The 19,108-nt window shown below is 50.9% G+C and overlaps 2 protein-coding genes across 7 annotated transcripts; one reads left to right on the top strand and one right to left on the bottom strand.

The window, feature by feature from the left end:
• Positions 1-55: 55 nt before the first annotated feature.
• Eml3 (EMAP like 3) lies at positions 56-16,780 on the bottom strand. Of its 6 annotated transcripts, none has more exons than XM_045151386.1 (22): positions 16,766-16,780; positions 15,365-15,536; positions 15,029-15,289; positions 14,829-14,939; positions 10,085-10,152; positions 9,812-9,935; positions 9,274-9,444; positions 9,087-9,156; positions 8,890-9,000; positions 8,073-8,168; positions 5,149-5,304; positions 4,842-4,983; positions 4,336-4,487; positions 4,130-4,255; positions 3,916-4,047; positions 3,298-3,365; positions 2,682-2,770; positions 2,513-2,610; positions 2,302-2,389; positions 974-1,072; positions 598-728; positions 56-505 (listed from the first exon to the last, which is right to left on the bottom strand). In XM_045151386.1, the coding sequence occupies exons 2-22, from the start codon at positions 15,469-15,471 to the stop codon at positions 302-304; spliced, it is 2,604 nt and encodes an 867-aa protein (XP_045007321.1). In that variant the 5' UTR covers positions 15,472-15,536; positions 16,766-16,780; the 3' UTR covers positions 56-301. The 6 variants fall into 6 exon arrangements, with proteins under 6 accessions (XP_045007321.1, XP_004656601.1, XP_004656600.2 ...); XM_004656544.3 differs by lacking the exon at positions 16,766-16,780 and adding an exon at positions 16,309-16,417; XM_004656543.3 differs by lacking the exon at positions 16,766-16,780 and adding an exon at positions 16,309-16,403 and having other exon boundaries at positions 598-618.
• On the top strand, positions 16,735-18,962 carry Rom1 (retinal outer segment membrane protein 1). The gene is made up of 3 exons (XM_004656546.2): positions 16,735-17,651; positions 18,127-18,373; positions 18,460-18,962. Exons 1-3 carry the CDS (start codon positions 17,062-17,064, stop codon positions 18,673-18,675), a joined length of 1,053 nt encoding a protein of 350 aa, XP_004656603.1. The 5' UTR covers positions 16,735-17,061; the 3' UTR covers positions 18,676-18,962.
• Positions 18,963-19,108: the final 146 nt, after the last annotated feature.

Genomic DNA, 19,108 nt, shown 5'->3' with positions numbered 1-19,108 from the left:
CCTCACCCACAGGTCCCTGAGGCTCCCGCCTTGCCCTACAAAAGCATTGGGAGGCGACTTTGTTTTCTTTTTATTGCCCCTCAGCAGGCAACGGGAGTCAGAGCCCAGGTGGGGGCTGCCTGGCTCAACCAGCGGGCCTGTACAGTGTGTGCAAGGGAACGATTCACAACCGCCCCCTCCAGAGAAATGCGCGATCGGGAATGTATCGAAGTCAGCTCAGGCGAGGTTTGCCCTTGATTCTGGGGGTTTCGGGCAGGGTGTGGCCACACTGCAGGGCCAGCCGATCCTGTCCAGCGGCGGATCACACATCTAGGGAGGAGGCTGGGGACAGGGATGGAGTTCGAGAGGGCGTGACGGGAGCCGGCACTTGGCTCCCAGCACTCAGCACCCGCCACTGGAAGATGCTGGCATCCTTGCCGCCTAGCGAGACGAGGTATGAGTCGTCGTGCGTGAACCGGACGCTGGTCACGTGGCTGCCATGGCCCCCGTACATGCGACTGGGCGCCTGGGCCAGACAGAAAGTCTCGTTAGGATGTCTGCAAAGCCTTGAGACCTGCCCGCCCAGTAGCAACAATCCACAGCCCCCAGTGGCCTCACCTTGGCACGAGCACAGGGGTACTGGAAGAGATGAACTTTGCAGAAGTCATCAGCTACGGCCACCACGCGCTCATTGTGGGAGCGGCACAGGGAGTTGATGTCGGTCCCATCGGAGCCATCTGGCCACACACCTAACACAGCAGGTGGCCTCAGCCAGACCGCCTGCCTGCCAGCCCAGACCCAGAGGTGCACTGGCTCTCAGGCAGCCATGGAACACCACTGGCCACGTTCCAGGCAGTCCTTAGTACCAAGGGCCAGAGAGGCTTCCTGGGCTGGATCTGCAGATTTGATGCCCACCCCACAGACACATGCGTAGCATCCTGAGCCTGGACTTCCCAACTCCCAGGGAGGTCTGAGTCCCTGTATCGCTGCTCACCATAGACATGGAAGCCCAGGACACAAGTGTAGGTAGCCCATTCCCGGTCTCGGCTCTCATAGCGATTCCTTAGTTGCTTGCAGCCTCCAGCCACGTCCCCTAGGCAAAGGATGCCCCACTCAACTCAGGTCTCACTCGCCTCAGTTGAAATTGTGACCTCATCACAGGTAGCCCCCCCCACACACACACACACCACTATGAAACTCCCCTGTGTGTTTATTGGTTTTGTTTGTTTTTCGGAGGTAGGGTCTCACTCTAGCCCAGGCTGACCTGGAATTCACTCTGTAGTCCCAGACTGGCCTTGGACGCACAGCCAGATCCTCCTACCTCAGCCTTGCAAGTGCTGGGATTAAAGGCGTGCACCACCACGCCTGGCCAGGTTTTGTTTGTTTGTTTGTTTGTTTTTACAATATTTTATTTATGTAATTATTTATGAGAGAAATGGAGAGAGAATAGGCGGGCCAGAGCCTCTAAACACTGCCAATGAACTCCAGACACGTGGGTTCTGGGAAATTGAACCTGGGTCCTTAAGCTTTGCTGACAAGTGCCTTAACTGCTAACCCTATTTTGTTGTTGTTGTTGTTTTTTTTTGGGGGGGGGGGGTGTTCCAAGTAGCTCTAACCCTGGTTGACCTGGAATTTACTATGTAATCTGAAACTGGCCTTGAACTCACAGCAATCCTCCTACCTCTTCCTTCTGTGGGCTAGGATTAAAGGCATGTGCCGCTATGTTCAGCTTAATTATTGTTTTTGTTTTGAGACATGGTCTAGCCTAGACTGGCCTGGACTTCTCTATCTTCCTGCCTTAGCCACTTAATGAAATTCTACAGTTCCTCATCAGTTCTTCATCTGTAAAGTCAGCCCCTCCATACCTAATCCCAGAAACTACCAAAACAATCTTGTCTTGATGTACCTTCCAACTTCCTCAAGTCTTTGTGGGAAGAGGATATGGTATAAAACTGTTTTCCAACCAAAGTGTTTCCTATTTTTGTGTTATTCCACCTCCATTTTCTCCCCATCTCCACCACCATATCTGATTATCAGCCCTTCTGCTTGCATTTCCACTAGTATTCATCCCCGCCGGACTAGATGCCTCCCTCAGCACCCAGTGGGGAGGCCCACAGCTATAATGCTGGCACTCAGGAGGCCAAGACAGAAGGATCATAAATTCAAAAACACACTGGGCTACATAACAATATTCAGGCCAACCTGAACTACTTGGTAGTAAGACCTTGTTCCAACTTCCAACCCCTCACACCCACAAATGAAAAAAAAGAAAGAGAAAAAGACCCATTTCAATTCTCTCCTCATGTCCTCACCACCACTCACAGTAAAGAATCTCATAGTCTCCAGAATTGGACATGATGAAGTTCCCATCCTTGGACCAGTCAAGGTGAGTGATGAAGCTGGAGTGACCCTGGGAACAAGGACCAAGAACTTAACAATATAAAGACCATGCCCCATCCTCAGCCTCTTACTCCACCAGGTCCCTGTGAGTATACCTGCAATCAAGGTGACCTGCCCTCCACCCAGTCCTCACCATACATCGGCCAAAGCGGCTGGACTTGGCACCATCACTAGAAACACTATAGATGTAGATCACGTTGTCATGGGAACCAATGGCCAGGTACAGCCCATCTGCAAAGAGAGTTACTCAGAGAGAGAAGGCCCAGAAAAGGATCTGTGTACAGGGTGGGAGTGGTGCCCACCTGGGCTATACCGGACAACTGAGAGTTGTTCATTGCCATCGGTGACATCAGACACAATCTCTCTGGTTTCTGTGTCCAAAACCAACCACCTGGAGGGAGGGAGAGAATCAAAAAGGTAGAATATGAGGTGACCTTCAGGGAGGCTATGGGCAGAGGGTGAGGAGGGAGTGAGTCAGAACCTCAGAAAGACTGTGATGTTGAAGAGAGGCCAGCGCTGCTTCCTTAGGCTGGCAAGAAGCAGCTAAGGGCAGATAAAAGTTGAAGGGGTCTGAGGCCTCCTGGAAAATACGTCAGAAACTACAGTCCTTCCACGAGGGCCTTGGAGATCTGGTAAGCCTGTTGCCTCCCTGCTGTTTTGTGCCCAGTCCCACTGCCTCCCCATCCTAGGCTGCCACCCTTTCTGCTCCTAGGCTCAGAGGGAGTTGCTGGGGAGGGTGTAGGGACAATCACCCCAGCAGGGGAGGAGAGGCCTGGACTACACAAAGAAGCACCAAGCATGGAAAGGCACAGTTGGAATGCTAAGCAGCTTTGATCACCTCTCGTCCATTTCCCCATTACCAGGAACCCTTCCCAGACCTCCTTGCTTTCCTTCAGAGGACTACTGGTGCTCTCTTACCTCCCTGTGTTCAGTCCCACAGCCACAACGGCCCCACTGGGGTGGAAGTCAGCACAAAGACCTGTCTCCTGGAGAGAGAAAAGGGGAATCACCAAGATGCCTTTTGCCGGGCATGGTGGTGCATACCTTTAACCCCAGCACTCATGAAGAAGAAGTAGGAGGATCCACTGTGAGTTTGAGGCCAGCCTGAGACTACAGAGTAAGTAAGGGCTAGAGTGAATGAGACCCTACCTTGGAGAAAAAAAAAAAAGACCCCTTCTAGTGGGAAAACTAAGATGGCCACCTCATTGTCTTGACAATGTCAAAGGCTCCTCCAAAGGAGACAAGGGAGGGGACAGGAGTCTCAAAGGGAGGCAGGGTCACTGGAGCCTAGTGAGGGAAAGACACTGAAATCACCTAATCACCAGAAGGGAGGTCCCTAGCTGTGCTACAAATAAACATTTAGCTGCTGGGCCAACACCAGATCAGAAGCAAGGGCATCATTCTTACCAGTACAGAATTCCTATCTGGACAGCCAGAACAGTCACGTCAGTATAACTGGCAATGCCAGGTGAAGAAGGAAATGTTAGGGAGCCATGGTAGGTATGGCATGGGGACCAGGACCACCTGGATAGCTACCTTTAGGTCAATGCTCCAGGCCAGTGCATGGCCCTCCCCATCCCATAAGCAGAGCTGCCGGTCATGGCCACAGGTGAGGAAGCGGTTCTGGAAGGGATGTGTGCAGAGTCCCCAGAGCTCATCTGTATGGCCCTACAAAAGAACATACCTGTCATCACTGCCTCTACCCAGCACCTCTTCCCTACCTCTTCCTCCCAGCATTTGGTCTCCCAACCTGGATTACAGGGGAGAAGCCCTGGGCCAGATCTCCCCTCAACAATGCATTCTTTGTGGTTCCCACCAGAAGCTCAGAGCCCAGGCCTTCAGCAATGGCCCTCACTGCTCCAAAGTGTTCTGGAATCTACAGGGTGGGAAACATAATGTCAGGGCCCACTGCCCATTCCTTTCCTCTCCCTCCCTTGACCCTAGTCCAGTTCTCACCTCAGCCTCCTGGAGAGCCACCAACCCAGGCCCCCACTGTACTAGCCGTCTGTCCCGCCCACCACCGCTCAATACTGTCCCGTCCCGCCGGAGACACAGGGCGAAGATGGAACCTTCATGAGCATGGGCCTGGGCTGTAATCACGTAGGTCTCTGTTGGTAAAGCCCCAGGTAGGTTATGCTCTTAGAGTGCAGGGAAGAACAGAAAGGGAAGCCTAGGCCATGACAATAGGACAATAACTCCAACTACTGAAAACCTGCAGAATACTATCTCTGAGCCTTGTGACTGACAATACAGCTTAGAGAAGCATGTTCCCACCAGCCAGACAACCAGTAGCAAAACTGAGCTATGAACCCAGATCTGACAGACCCAAAGTCCAGCTTTCTCTCCTTTGCCCCTCAACCCTTCTACCAGTCCCCCGGAGAACTACAAACTCTCAAGGTAAAAGACAAGAAGCCCTCTCCCCGTTCCCTCAGGTAGACCAAGTGCTAGACCTAACCACGTACCTTTGGCCCCGCCCCTGCCTGGAGTCTTGGAATCAGAGATGCTGCGGCCCCAGGTGAGAATGTTGCCCTCTGAGTCTCCAGTGAGAATGTCTCCAACAGGAAGGAACACAAAGCAAGGGATAAACTTGGGTTTTTTGTATTTCTGGGGTGGGGGAGGAGGACAAGGGGGCAAAAGGCAAAGAGAAGGCAAAGATTAGATGTCATAAAATGGAGGGAAGGGATTGGGGAGCATTTGGCTATAATACTCAGACCAATCCTTCTTACACATTCTGCCCTCCCCACCACCTTTCACTTATCCACACCTCACCCCAAAAACACCCTGTTTCCGGGCGAGGGTCCCATTCCCAGGAACCCCTGCTCCACCACTCCAGTTCCAGAAGTGAACGTGAGATTTCCCACTGGTGACAATACAGCTGCTGTCACGAGGGCTGAAGCCAACTGCCAGAACTGAGTCATTTGTACTCTGGAGGAAGGAAGACACTTGATTTAGCCACCTTAAGCCCTCAGCACCATCGTTTTCCTAGACTGTTTTAATATTCTGTGAGTGTGTGTGTGATCGGGTACTGTGTAACACAGGTTGGCTTTGAACTCTAAGTACTTAATTAGCCAAGGATGATCTTAACCTCCAGATCCTAAGCCAAGTGTGGTGGCTCCTGTCTTGAACCCCAGCTCTAAGGAAGCTGAGGAAGGTGAATAACCATGAGTTCAAGGCCAGCCTAGGCTACAGTGAATTCCAGGTCACTCTGGGTGACAGTGAAACTACCTCAAAAAATCAAAATGGGCCAGGCGTGGCAGCACACGCCTTTATTCTCAGCTCTCAGGAGGCAGAGGTAGGAGGATCGCCATGAGTTTGAGGCCACCATGAGACTACATAGTTAATTCCAGGTCAGTCTGGACCAGAGTGACACCCTACCTTGAAAAATCAAAATAAATTAAGTCAAGAATTGGTTGTGTGGGCTGGAGAGATAGCTTAGCAGTTAAGTGCTTGCCTGTGAAGCCTAAGGACCCTGGCTCAAGGCTCAATTCCGCAGGACCCACATTAGACAGATACACAAGAGGGTGCAGGCATCTGGAGTTCATTTGCAGTAGCTGGAGGCCCTGGCGCGCCCATTCTCTCTCGCGCGCACTCTCTCTCTGTGTCATTCTCAAATAAATAAATAAATAAAATACTTAAAAAAAAAAAAAAAAAAGAACTGGTTGTAGAGCCAGGTGTGGTGATACATGCCATTAATTCTAGCCCTCAGGAAGATTGCCATGAGTTTGAGGCCAGCCTAGGTTAGAGGGAACCTTGCCTCCAAAAAACAACAAAAACGAAAGAGTTGGCTGTGGTGGCACATGTTTGTAATCCCAGTGTTCAGAAGGCTAAGGCAGGAGACTCCTGGAATTTCAAGGGTAATCTTGGATATATAGGGAGTTCCAGGCCAGGCTGGTCTACAGACAAGGCTGGCCTTGTCTTAGAAAACAGAAGGGAAAGAAAAAAAGTCAGGCATGGTTGTGCAGGCCTGTAAACTTAGCACTTGAGAGATGGAGACAGATTTGTTTGTTGAGTTTTTTTTTTAATTTATTTATTTATTTATTTGAGAGCGACAGATACAGAGAGAAAGACAGATAGAGGGAGAGAGAGAATGGGCGCGCCAGGGCCTCCAGCCACTGCACACGAACTCCAGACATGTGCGCCCCCTTGTGCATCTGGCTAACGTGGGACCTGGGGAACCAAGCCTCGAACCGGGATCCTTAGGCTTCACAGGCAAGCGCTTAACCGCTAAGCCATCTCTCCAGCCCAAGTTTTTTTTTTTAATTTATTTTTATTTATTGAGAGAGGCAGAGAGAGACAGAAGAGAGAACGGGTGTGCCACAGCCTCCAACTGCTGTAAATGAACTCCAGATGCATGTGCCACCTTCTGCATCTGGTTTACATGGGTACTGAGTGCTGAGATTAAAGGCATGCATCACCACACCCGGCTCCAGCTTATTATTGTTGTTGTTATTTTGCAGCCCTAGGGCTGCCTTTAACTGCTCAGCCTTCTTCCCAGGCCATGAACCCAGGGCCTTGTACATGCTAGGTAAGCACTCTACCATGGAGCTATATCTTTAGCCTTCTTGTTACTCTGTGAGACAGTGTGTTGTTGTTTTGGTTTTTCAAACTACGGTCTCACCCTGGCCCAGGCTGGCCTGCACCACCACACCTGGCTGAGACAGTTGCCTAGGCCGGTAAGCTCACTCAATAGCCCAGGCTAGCCTTGAATTTCCTATCATCCTGCATCAGACTTTGAAGTAGCTGGGGTATAAAGGCTTGTGTGTCACTAGACCTGGGTCTCCTTGATTCTTCAATTTTCATCCCAATAGCTGGCCTACAGAAGCCCTAGGAAAACCTTTCAGTCATGGCTCTAGTCCCAGGCTTGGGGACTATAGTTCAATAGTAGAATACTTGCTTAGGTTTTGTTGTTGTTTTTGTTTTTGTTTGGTTGGTTGTTTTGTTTTTTGAGGTAGGGTCTCACTCTGGTCCAGGCTGATCTGGAATTCAGGGTGGCCTAGAACTCATGGTGATCCTCCTACCTCTGCCTCCCGAGTGCTGGGATTAAAGGCGTGTACTACCACGCCCAGCTCAAGCCCTCAATTTTGACCTCAACACTGTGAGAAAAACAAACAAAACAGCCGAACTTGGTGGTGCAGTGAATTCCAGGCCAGCCTGAGCCAGAGTGAGACCTTTACTTCAACAAAAAAAGCAAAAACAGCACGTCGGGCGCACACCTTTAATCCCAGCACTCAGGAGGCAGAGGTAGGAGGATCGCTGTGAGTTCACAACCACCCTAAGACTACATGGTGAATTCCAGGTCAGCCTGGTCTAGAGTGAGACCCTACCTCAAAAAAAAAAAAAAAAAAAAACAGCTGGAGAGATGGCTTAGTGGTTAAAGGTGCTTGCTTGCCTGGATTTAATTCCTTAGTACCCACATAAAGCCAGATCCAAAGTGGCTCATACAACTGACATTGGTTTGAAACAGCAGGAAACCCTGGGTGTAACACACACAAGTAAATAAATAAGCATTACAAAAATAATCCCGTAAATCCCCATGTCACAGATGAAGAAACCAAGGCAGAGAGGATCAGAGCTTTGTCCCAGGTGACGCATCCAGAAAGGAGATAAATATACTGGTAGGTCTGGAGGTCTCTGGATTCCACCATTCTCACCCCACCCCAAGTTCAAATACCTGCCAGGCTACCTCATCTCACCTTGATCTCAGCCAGTTTCGTTCCCCGGCCACAGTCCCACACGGACAGCATGTGTTCATTGGAATCATCCACCACACACAGAAAAGCACCCTGATCCTGAGGATAGGAGCACAGCAGAAGAGAAGTGAGTATGGGAATCCACAGGCTAGTCACTAAGACAGGACAGAAGTTGACATGTGTCCCTTTCTCTGGAGAACTAACTAGGTGAGGCTTAGGATGCCAGAACTTCTGAGATTTCCTAGTAAAACAAAAGTGTGGGGTCCTAGGCAAGAATAGGGGTCTAGGGCTGGAGGGATGATTTAGCAGTTAAGGCACTAGCCTGCAAAGCTAAATGACCCAGGTTTGATTCCCCAGAACCCACATAAGCAGATGCACTAGGTGGTACATGCTCCTGGAGTTCGTTTGCAGTGGCTAGAGGCCCTAGCATACCCATTCTCTCTCTCTTTCTTTCTCAAATATAAGTGGAAATAAAAATAATTAAAAGAATAAGAGTCTAGCTAAGTATGATGGTGTACTCCTGTAACCCCAACACTGGAGAGGTAGAAGCAGGAGGATCAGGAGTTCAAGGTCCTCCTTAGCTACATAATGAGTTAGAGACAGGCCTCAGCCTCAGTGGGAGATCCTATCTTAAAAAGCAAGACAAAGATCAGGCATAGTGGTGCACGCCTTTAATCCTGGCACTCAGGAGGCAGAGTTAGGAGGATCGCCATGAGTTCAAGGCCACACTGAGACTTCATGGTGAATTCCAGGTCAGTTTGAGCTAGACAGACCCCACCTTGAAAATCAAAAGAGTATAAAGGCTTTGGACCCAGCTCACCACTGCTGAAAATGCCAGGGCCCCCACACCACGTTCAAAGGCCCCCAGTCCAATTTCCTGCAGTTTTAAGAGTGTCTCTGAGTCCCAAATGTGAACCACAGGCTGCAGGGGCTGGAAGAGGAGAAGAAGTTAGGACTGTAAAGGAAAACTGGGCTAGAATTTCATCCTGTCTGCCTGATGTTTGACTTTGACCATACCTTTCCATCCTTGTCCACTCCAGCCGTCTGTCCTGAGGCTACACGGACACCATCAGGGTGAACAGCAAGGCTAAGTGGGGGAGGAGATACTCTACAGGAGGGAGTCTCTCTCAAGACCACCCAAGAAAGTCTTTTTTGCTCTCCCACACCCAGCCAAACCAAAGCCCACCTGTCCCAGATCCCTCACCATCGAACGCAGTCTGTGTGCCCCCGGTAATGTCTCTGGCCGCCACCACCAGGACCCCCTGGGCCTCCCCCAGGCCGGTATAACACCACCACACAGGCGATGAAGTAGACCACCTCACCAGAGCGCAGTACAAACAGATTAGAGCGAGAGTCACGACCCCTGTACCCATAACTGAAGTGAGGATGGTGGTCAAGGAAAGGGTCAGATCAAGTTTAGGAGAAAGGGGAAGGGTAGAAACAACAGCTAGCTGGCAGTGCCATAGTCAAAAGGATGGTGCAAGATGGTTCACAGGGCTCCCTCCAGGAGGAAACTGTAAAGAAGGAACAGGGAGGGGCTGGGAAGATGGTACAGCAAAGCCTGCCAACCTGGGTGCCATTCCCAAGCCACCCATGTAAGCCAGACACAAGAATCTAGTGTGCTTTGTGGCAACAAGAGTCCCTGTTGCACCCATACACATGTGCAATACTTTTTAAAAAGGAAGGTGGGTGGTCCCACAGTGGGAAGGGTGGTTTCTATGGGAATGGAGGGGGCAGGATACACCCAGTCAAGGCTGAGGGTCTCCGGGGGTGGACCGCTGGGCAGCTCCTCAAGGCTGCGGATGCCAGATGGAATGTACATGGTAATAGGGCGACCACGAAGGAACATCTTCACTGAGATGCCTTCTACAGAGAAAAGGAGAGGAGTCAGCTCCCCTTCCAAAACAGTAAGAGCAGAACACACCATACATCATAGGTCCCCCAAAATAGCTCCTATAGTCCAAACCCTAATTCCATCATCAACCAAGCTCATCCCTCTGCCCCTCTGTACATACCCAAGTTATAATTGCTCCTCCGAGATCCAGGACCCCCAGGGCTGGAGAGGGGGTCTTTGCCTCCACGGCTATTTGGAAGAGATAAGTACTAGGGTCAGGTCCCAAGATCTAAGGAAGGAGGGGCAAGACAGATAGAAGGTTCCACCCAAAACAAGTGATCCCTGCTGATGTGAGGTTTCTATCAAGAATTTCAGGGCCCCAAAGAGATGAAGACTTTTAGTCTCACTTAAGATGACCCCAGAGCCAAGGAAATAAAAAAGAAAGGGAAGGGGAAGAAAAGGAAAGTAAAAGAGAAAAGTCAGGTATGGTGGTACATGCCTTTAATCCCAGCACTCGGGAGGCAGAGGTAGGAGGATCACCATGAGTTTAAGGCCACCCTGAGACTACATAGTGAATTCCAGGTAAGCCTGAGCTAGAGTGAGACCCTACCTCGAAAAAACAAAAAAAAGAAAGAAAGAAAGAAAAGAAAGAGGGTTGAAGAGATAGCTTAGAGACTTAGAGGATAAAGCACTTGCCTGCAAAGCCAAAGGACCCAGGTTCAATTCCCCAGGACCCACGTAAGCAAGATACATATGGTACATGCATCTGGAGCTCGTTTGCAGTAGCTGAATTCCCTAGCATGCCCATTATCTCTCCCTCCCTCCTTCTCTCTATCTTTCTAATAAATAAAATATTTTTTTAAAAAACCTAAGGACCAAAGGAGACATAAAGGGAAGAGGAAGAGGCTGGAGAGATGGCTTAATAGCTAAGGCGTTTGCCTGAAAAGCCAAAGGATCCCGGTTCGAGTCTCCATGACCCATATAAGCCAGATGCACAAGGTGGCACATGCATATGGAGTTCATTTGCAGTGGTGGAGGCCCTGGTGCACCCACTCTGGATCTCTCTATCTCTCTGCCTCTTTCTCCTTCTCAAATAAATAAACAAATAAAATATTAAAAAAAAAAAAGGGAAGAGGAAGGAAGGGAGGAGGATACTTAATAGGTTGATATTGTATATATGTAAGTACAATGATTGTAATGGGGAAGTAATATGATGGAGAATGGAATTTCAAAGAGGAGAGTGTGGGGGTGGGGAGGGAGGGAATTACCATGGGATATTTTTTTATAATCATGAAAAATGTTAATAAAAATTTAAAAATTAAAAAAACAAAACCTAAGGACCCAGGTTCAAATCCCCAGTACCCACATAAGCCAGATACAGAAGGTGGTGCATGCATCTGGAGAGAGAGAGAGAGAGAGAGAGAGAGTGTGTGTGTATGTGTGTTTTGTTTTCAAGGTAGTATTTCACTCTAATCAAGGCTGACCTGTATTTCACTATGTCTTCTCAGGGTGGCCTTGAACTCATGGCAATCCTCCTACCTCTGCCTCCAAGTGCTGGGATTAAAGGAGTGTGCCACCACCATGGCCAGCTGCACACTGTGAATTTGAGGCCAGCCTAGGCTACAGTGTGAGTTCTAAGTCAGCTTGAGCTAGTGAGACCCTGGCTCAAAAAAAAAAAAAAAAAAAAATCTCCCAGATTTGTACCCATAGATAACAGAAGTTTGCTCTAAAAGAAAATTTGTGCAGAGCCTGGCGTGGTGGCTCACGCCTTTAATCCCAGCACTCAGGAGGCAGAGGTAGTTGGATCACCGTGAGTTCAAGGCCACCCTGAGAAGACATGGTGAATTCCAGTTCAGCCTGGGCTAGAGTGAGACCCTACCTTGAAAAACCAAAAAAGAAAAAAAAATAGAGAGAGAGAATTTGTGCAGGAATTTTTAAACTGGACATGGTGGCTCACTCTATTAGTCCCAGAACTGGGGAGGCAGAGGAGGATTGCTGTGAGTTGAAGGCCACCCTGGAGCTACAGCGTGTGTTCCAGATCAGTCTGGGTAGAGTGAGACCCTACCTCAGAAAAAAAAAAAAAGAAAAGAAAGGAATGAAGAAAGAAAAAGAGAGAAAACATGCGACAGATGGCTGGGATACAGTGCTTGTTCCTCAAATAAGAGGACCTGAGCTCAGATACCTCGCACCCACATAAATGCCAGGCATTGTGGCACATGCCTTTAATCCCACTGCTGGAGACAGGCTTCCGGCTAGACAGTCTAGACAAAATAGTAAGCTCTAGGTTCAGCAAGAAACCCTGTCTCAATAAAAAAGATGGATGGGGCTGGAGAGATGGCTTAGCAGTTAAGTGTTTGCCTGTGATCTCGGTTCGAGGCTCGTTTCATTAGCCAGATGCACAAGGAAGCGCACACATCTGGAGTTTGTTTGCAGTGGCTGGAGAACCTGGTGTGCCCATTCTCTCTATTTCTCTCTATCTGCTTCTTTCCCTGTCTGTTGCTGTCAAATAATTAAAAAAAAAAAAAAAAGATCGATGATTGAAGAAGACAATACTAACTGACCTCCAGAGGCACATAGACATAGTGCACATACACACGTGAGCATGCATACACACGTGCAAAAAAGAAACACTCACTCCATGGCCCAGGCTAATCTTATCCTTTGAGTGCTGGGACTAAAATCCACCATATATAGTTTTAATTTTTATTTTATTTTATTTTATTTTATTTTATTTTAGTTTAGTTTAGTTTAGTTTTAGTTTTAGTTTTCTGAGATAAGGTTTTGCTCTAGCCCAGGCTGACCTGGAATTCACTGTGTAGTCTCAGGGTGGCCTTGAACTCACAGCAATCCTCCTGCCTCAGCCTCCCAAGGGCTGGGATTAAAGGAGTGCACCACCACACCCAACTTTCTCTCTCTCTCTCTCTCTCAAATAAATAAAATAGGATAAAATTAAAAAGAAAAAAATCAAGGTAATATAAATTAAAGCCAGGTGTAGTTTCATGCCTTTAATCCCAGCGCTTGGGAGGCCAGTGTTAGGAGGATAACTGTGAGTTCAAGATCACCCTGAGACCACACAGTGAATTCCAGATCAGCCTGGGCTAAAGCAAAACCCTACCTTAGAAAACTAAAAATAGAATAAAAAATTAAAGTTATATATGGTGGCTTTTAGTCCCAGCACTCAAAGTCTGAGATTAGCCTGGGCCACAGAGTGAGTTTCAGGTCAGCTTGGGCTAGAATGAGATGCTGCTGAGGGGTTGGGGGGGGGATTAGAAGACAGGGCCACAAAGTTCATAAGAGGTGGCACAAGTGCCTGACCTTCCTCCAGACTTCAATCAACCTTTCCTTTCCCCATTTGTAAAATGGGGCCAAAGTGAATCCAAAATGTACACTAACCCTATCTTTCAAGAACCCAGGAGGTATGCCAGACCTTATTTCTCAAGAGGAAAGTGACAAGTGAATTCCAACATCACTGTCATTGATTGATAAATTGATACTACCTCTTCAGAGAATAGAGGCTAAGAAAGGATACAGTTACAATGGACATTCTAGTACACACCTGGATGCAACTATGTCTCACCACTAGAATGTCCCCTTACTCTCTAGGAGTAAGTAGATGAGGAGATGGGAGAGGAAACTGAAGCTCAGAGAATAGTCAAGCACGAAAATGACAGGTAGCTGACTACTGTAATCCCAGCACCTGGAGGCTGGGCAGGTCTGCCATGAGTTTGAGGCCAGTTTAGGCTACAAGGTGAGATCATGCCAGAAAAAAGGAAGGAGCTGTAGAAATGGCTCAGCAGTTAAGGGGCTTGGTTGCAAAGCCTAACAGCCCAGGGTTCTATTCCCCAGCAACCAAGTAAAGTGAGATGTCCAAAGTGGCACATGTATCTGAGGCCCTGGTGTACCCATTCTCCCTCTCTTCCCCTTATAGATAAATAAAATATTTTATATATTTTTGGGCTGGAGAGATGGTTTATAAGTTAAAAGTGTTTGCCTGTGAAGCCAAAGGACCCAGGTACAATTCCCCAAGACCCACAAAAGCCAGATGCACAAGGTGGCGCATGTGACTGGAGTTCATTTACAGTGCTGAGGGCCCTGGTGCGCCCATATTCTCCCTCTCTGTGTGTTTCCGTTACTCTCCCAAATAAATAAAAAAATAAAATTTAAAAAATATGCCGGAGCCAGGTGTGGTGGCATACGCCTTTATTCCCAGCACTCGGGACAGAGGTAGGAGGATCACTCAAGGCCAACCTGAGACTACATAGTGAATTCTAGGTCAGCCTGGGCTAGAGTGAGACCCTACCTTAAAAAAAAATGTGGTGTGGTGGTGCACACCTTGGGAGGCAGAGGTAGAAGGATCATTATGAGTTCAAGGCCATCCTTAGACTACATAGTGAATTTCAGGTCAGCCTGGACTAGAGTGAAACCCTACCTCAAAAAACTAAAAAATAAAATAAATAATATTTCATATTTTTATATTTTATTTATTTCAGAGAGAGAGAGAAGCAGATAGAGAATGGGCACACCAAGGCCTTTAGCCACTGCAAACTCCAGATGCATGCACCATCTTGTGCATCTGGTTTACGTGGGTACTGGGAATCGATCCTTGGTCCTTTGTCTTTGCCGGCAAGCACCTTAACAACTAAGCCATCTCTCCAGCCCAAATAAAATATTTTAAAAAGGAAAATAATGCAATCATAGCATGAGACCTACCCATCCCCCCCAAAAAAAATATGTTATGGGGACTGAATGAGATGGAGGAGGTAAGAGTTTAGCACAGTGCCCAATACTACAGGTACCCCATGGAGTGCTTGTTCCTTTCTTCCTGTTATGTACCCCACTGACCCAAGGAAGTGAGGTGAAGGATGGAGAGGAACGTCAAGAAGCTAAGCCTGGGACAGGGCGAGTTGAGGGAGAGCCTCACCCACCTCTCTGTGCTCCCTGACCGCAATAACAGGTTAGCCGAGGAAGCTGCCTTCCTGGAGAGTTTCTGCCTGGGCCTCTCAGAGGGAGATGAAGAGGAAGAATTTCTACGTGACCTGTTGGGGGCAGAGTGAGCAGGTGAAAGTCATACCTTCTAGGCCCTAGCCCTGCTTCCCAGTCCTACCTCTCATCCCAAGACACCTACGCGTCAGCACGCTGAAGGGGCTGCACAGGTCTGAGGATTCCAGGGGGCCCAGGGGAGCCGGCCCCACTGCTGCTGCTGCCTCCTCCTTCAGACTGGATCCCACTAGGATCTTCATTGCCCCCCTGAGGAGCCGGTGGCCCATTGCTCAGGCCAGCGGGTACAGGGCATGGTTCCATCTCCACCTCTGTCTCCGTCTGGGTGCCTCGGCTCACCAAGGAAGGGCTGCATGTAGGTGGCAGTCCTGGGGGGGCTACAGGGCTGCTGGGGAAGACACTGAATCAACCTGATGGCCAGAGTTCCCAAAAAGGAAGTGAGGGGATGGGCTGGCAAGCGTACCTGACCCTGGTAGGAGCTGGTGTGCCAGAGTCCGGCAGGGAGGCAGAGGGACCATGCAGTCGCAGCAGACGAAGGGCTTCTGCCAGGGCTGCCTTTACCAGCTCCATCTCTTCCTCCTGCACCCGGAGTCTCTGACTTAGGGACTGCAGGGCCTCCTGAGCAGGGCCCTCACCTGGAGAAGGGGCCAGAAGCACCTTACAATTGTCCACAGGACGGCTCCTCTCGAGCAGCCCCAGGCTTGGAGGTTTATCCAGGCGGGGGTTGGGGGTGGTAGAGGATCTAAGGCCGCCTTCTGGCAGGGCAGGCAGGGATCCTGGCAAAGCTCCCTTTCTGCTGCTGTCTCAGCCTCCGCAAAGACAGGGAGTACCATGGAGAGAATATGAAGTGCTGCGGAGGACCGTGGAAGGCACACTGCGAGAGCACAGTAGTGCGAGGGACGGTCGCCCTCCCACCCCGACAGCTAGCTCAGATTTCCACCAAAATCAGTTACTGGGCCCCAAACACCAGGAGAGGCGGGGACAGGACAGTAAAAAAAATAAAAAATAAATAAAAACCGAGGAACCAGACAGAGTACAAGGAAGGAAGGAAATCCAGTGACAGGAGAGGTTATCAGGTGTGAGCAGTTTCGGGTGCACGTCCCAAGGTAAGCATGGGGGTCAGAAGTAAGAACATCCCGAGTTCCAAGAGGAGAGGCCCAGCGTCGCATGGAGGGAGAGAAACCTCGAGGGACACAGAGTTAACACAGGGTACAGTGACGTTAAGGAAGTCCGAGGTGACAGTAGGAGGTCTCGAGTTTCTGGTCGTGGGCAACTGGGAGCACTGCGGAGGATGCTCGGCGCGAAGGCGCACGCGGGCACGCCGCCGGACGGCCGCCCGGCACTGGCAGCGCCCGACGGGCCGGCGCTCCGGGAAGGGGCACGCCGCCCGCCCCGCCTCGTACTCACCGGGCCCCGCGGCCCCGTCCATCCGGCCCCCGCGTTGCTCCGAGCGGCGACGGCGGAGGCGCCTAAGCCGCGGGGGCCATGGCTCGAGACAGGGGAAGGGGAAGCACCCCGGGGCGCGCGCGAAGGGGCGCCCGGCCGCCCCCCGGGGGCGCTGTCGAGCGCGGGGAAAGGGCCTGGAGGGGACACTGTGGGGCTGGGGCCGCAGCCTGTGGGGCCCGCCGGGGCCTCGGATTCTCCCGGGGCCTCTCAGGGCTCCCAGGACTAGGGTGGCAGGGCCGTCGCAGTCCCCAGCGCAGCAGCACAAACAGGGGCCGGACGCCGAGCCGCCAGGAAGCGCGGGAGGGGGGCCGGGCTGCCTGGTAACCCCTCCCTGCCCGGGCCTCGCGGCTGGGGCGGGGGCGGGGCCAGCTGCTGACCCCTCACCTCCGCCAGGCCCTTCCTTTCCGGGATCACCCACCCTCACGTTCCCAGGGGATCTGGAAGGCCGCCCCAGAGGTCTGAGTCTCCCAGCTCCCAGCCCAGCGGGACCTGGTGACCAAACCCCCACTTCCGCGAGGGGGCAGGGCGGGGCCTCTCCTAAGCTCAAGGCATCCCGAATTGAGGCTGGCGGAGAGTTATTAGTGGGAGGGTGCCCAGGGTATTGGGGTCAGGATGGCATTAGCCCAGCTGAAGCCGGGCTTGGCTGACTCAGCATCCTGACCCTACCAACCCCCATCCCCGACTGCTCTGCACTCCCTTGGGCAGAGATGGGAGATGGCGCCAATATTGCCCGTGGTCCTGCCCCTCCAACCCCGAATCCGTCTAGCACAGGGGCTCTGGCTTCTCTCTTGGTTGCTGGCACTGGCCGGTGCCCTCACCCTCCTCTGTAGCGGGCATCTCCTGGTTCAGCTGTGGCACCTTGGCACCTTCCTAGCACCCTCCTGCCGATTCCCTGTCCTGCCCCATACTGCCCTGGCAGCGGGCGCGGTGGCTCTGGGCACAGGACTAGGGGGAGCTGGAGCCAGTCGTGCAAGTCTGGATGCAGCTAGATACCCTCCCTGGCGAGGAGTTCTGGGACCACTGCTGGTAGCTGGCACTGCTGTAGGTGGAGGACTCCTGGTCTTTGCCCTGGGGCTAGCCCTGGGTTTGCCTCTGAATCTGTACCAGGGGCTAGAGGAGGGCCTGGGGACTGCTTTGGCTCACTACAAGGACACAGAGGTGCCTGGGCACTGTCATGCTAAACGACTGATGGATGAACTGCAGTTGAAGCACCACTGCTGCGGGCGCCATAGCTACAAAGACTGGTTTGGAGTCCAGTGGGTCAGCAACCGCTACCTGGACCCTAGTGACCCGGACGTGACTGAGTGAGTGATCTACTTTAATTTTCCTCTTCCCTCCAGCTACCTACAAACTCCACCTCTCCTCACCCAGACAGGCTATTACTGTAGTTGAACGGGTATACAGCTCTGCTATTTATCAGCTGTGTGAGCCAATGCCACTCTGGGCCCATTCCTCATTAGTAAACAATTCCATCTCTATCTTTCAGATAACCACCTATCTTAAGAGTTGTGGGAATTAAGCACACATGCTTGGTGCATAGTAATAAGTTTGTTTTGTTTTTTTTTCGAGGTAGGGTCTCATTCTAGCCCAGGCAGACCTGAAAGTCTGTATCCTTAGAGTGGGCTGGAACTCAAGGTGATCCTCCTACCTTGCTGGGATTAAAGGCCTGTGCCAGCACGCCCAGCGGAAGAAGTTTTACTATCATTTTCTCTTAACTCCCCATGGCTCTTCTAGGCCCGTGTGCAGACATCTAACACCCCTGCCCCTCTCCCCTTTCAGCCGAATCCAGAGCAACGTGGAAGGCCTATACCTGATTGATGGAGTGCCCTTCTCCTGCTGCAACCCCCACTCGCCCCGGCCTTGCCTGCAAAGCCGACTCTCAGACCCCTATGCCCACCCCCTTTTTGATCCTCGACAGCCCAATCTAAACCTCTGGGCCCAAGGGTGCCATGAGGTGCTGCTAGATCACCTGCAGGGCTTGTCAAGCACACTGGGCAGCATGCTGGCAGTCACCTTCCTGCTGCAGGTGAGTCAGTAAATTGCGCCTGTCTCCTATCCGGGTCTTCACATCTCACTGACCCACCACTACTCTTTCCCCTGCTTCCCCCACAGGCTTTGGTGCTCCTCGGTCTGCGATATCTGCACACAGCGCTGGAGGGGCTTGGAGGAGTCATAGATGAGGAAGGAGAGACTCAAGGCTATCTCTTTCCTGGTGGGCTGAAAGACATGCTAAAAACATGGCTGCAGGGAGGGGTGGCCCACAAGCCAGCACCTGAGGAGGCTCTACCAGAAGAGGCACCCCCTGAGGAGGAGCTACCTGAGGCCTAGTGGCCTGTAAATAGGGAGGGGTTGGAGAAGGGGAACCAGGAGGGATGGACAAATATGGAAAACTCACAATTCCTTACCAAGGCTCAGGGAGGGAGAGATCCCTGGGATTATCGGGGTTAAGGATAGTCAGAGCTAGACAGATGAGAGCAAATTAGGTGTCCTAGGACCAAGCCTTTGTGGACAGAACCACCAGGGATCAGAGAATGGGACCATAGGCATGTGATAGGAACCCAAAGAACTGGAGACTGCTTCCAGTACAGACTCTACAATAAAGTTTTTGGATGGAAGCCACTGTTTTTTCTTGTTGAGGAGGGGAGGGGCTAAAGGAACTGATACATGTGTGAAGAGAAGCCTGGCCTGTGCAAGACCAGGTGTCCATGTCTCAAGATCAGAGAGCAAGAACACGACGTGCTAGGTCAAGGGAGACGGCGAG

This window comes from Jaculus jaculus, chromosome 1 (genome assembly GCF_020740685.1).
Source record: "Jaculus jaculus isolate mJacJac1 chromosome 1, mJacJac1.mat.Y.cur, whole genome shotgun sequence".
NCBI classification, from domain to species: domain Eukaryota; kingdom Metazoa; phylum Chordata; class Mammalia; order Rodentia; family Dipodidae; genus Jaculus; species Jaculus jaculus.
Note: the sequence above shows the minus strand (reverse complement) of the source record. Positions and strands in the feature narration are given on the sequence as shown.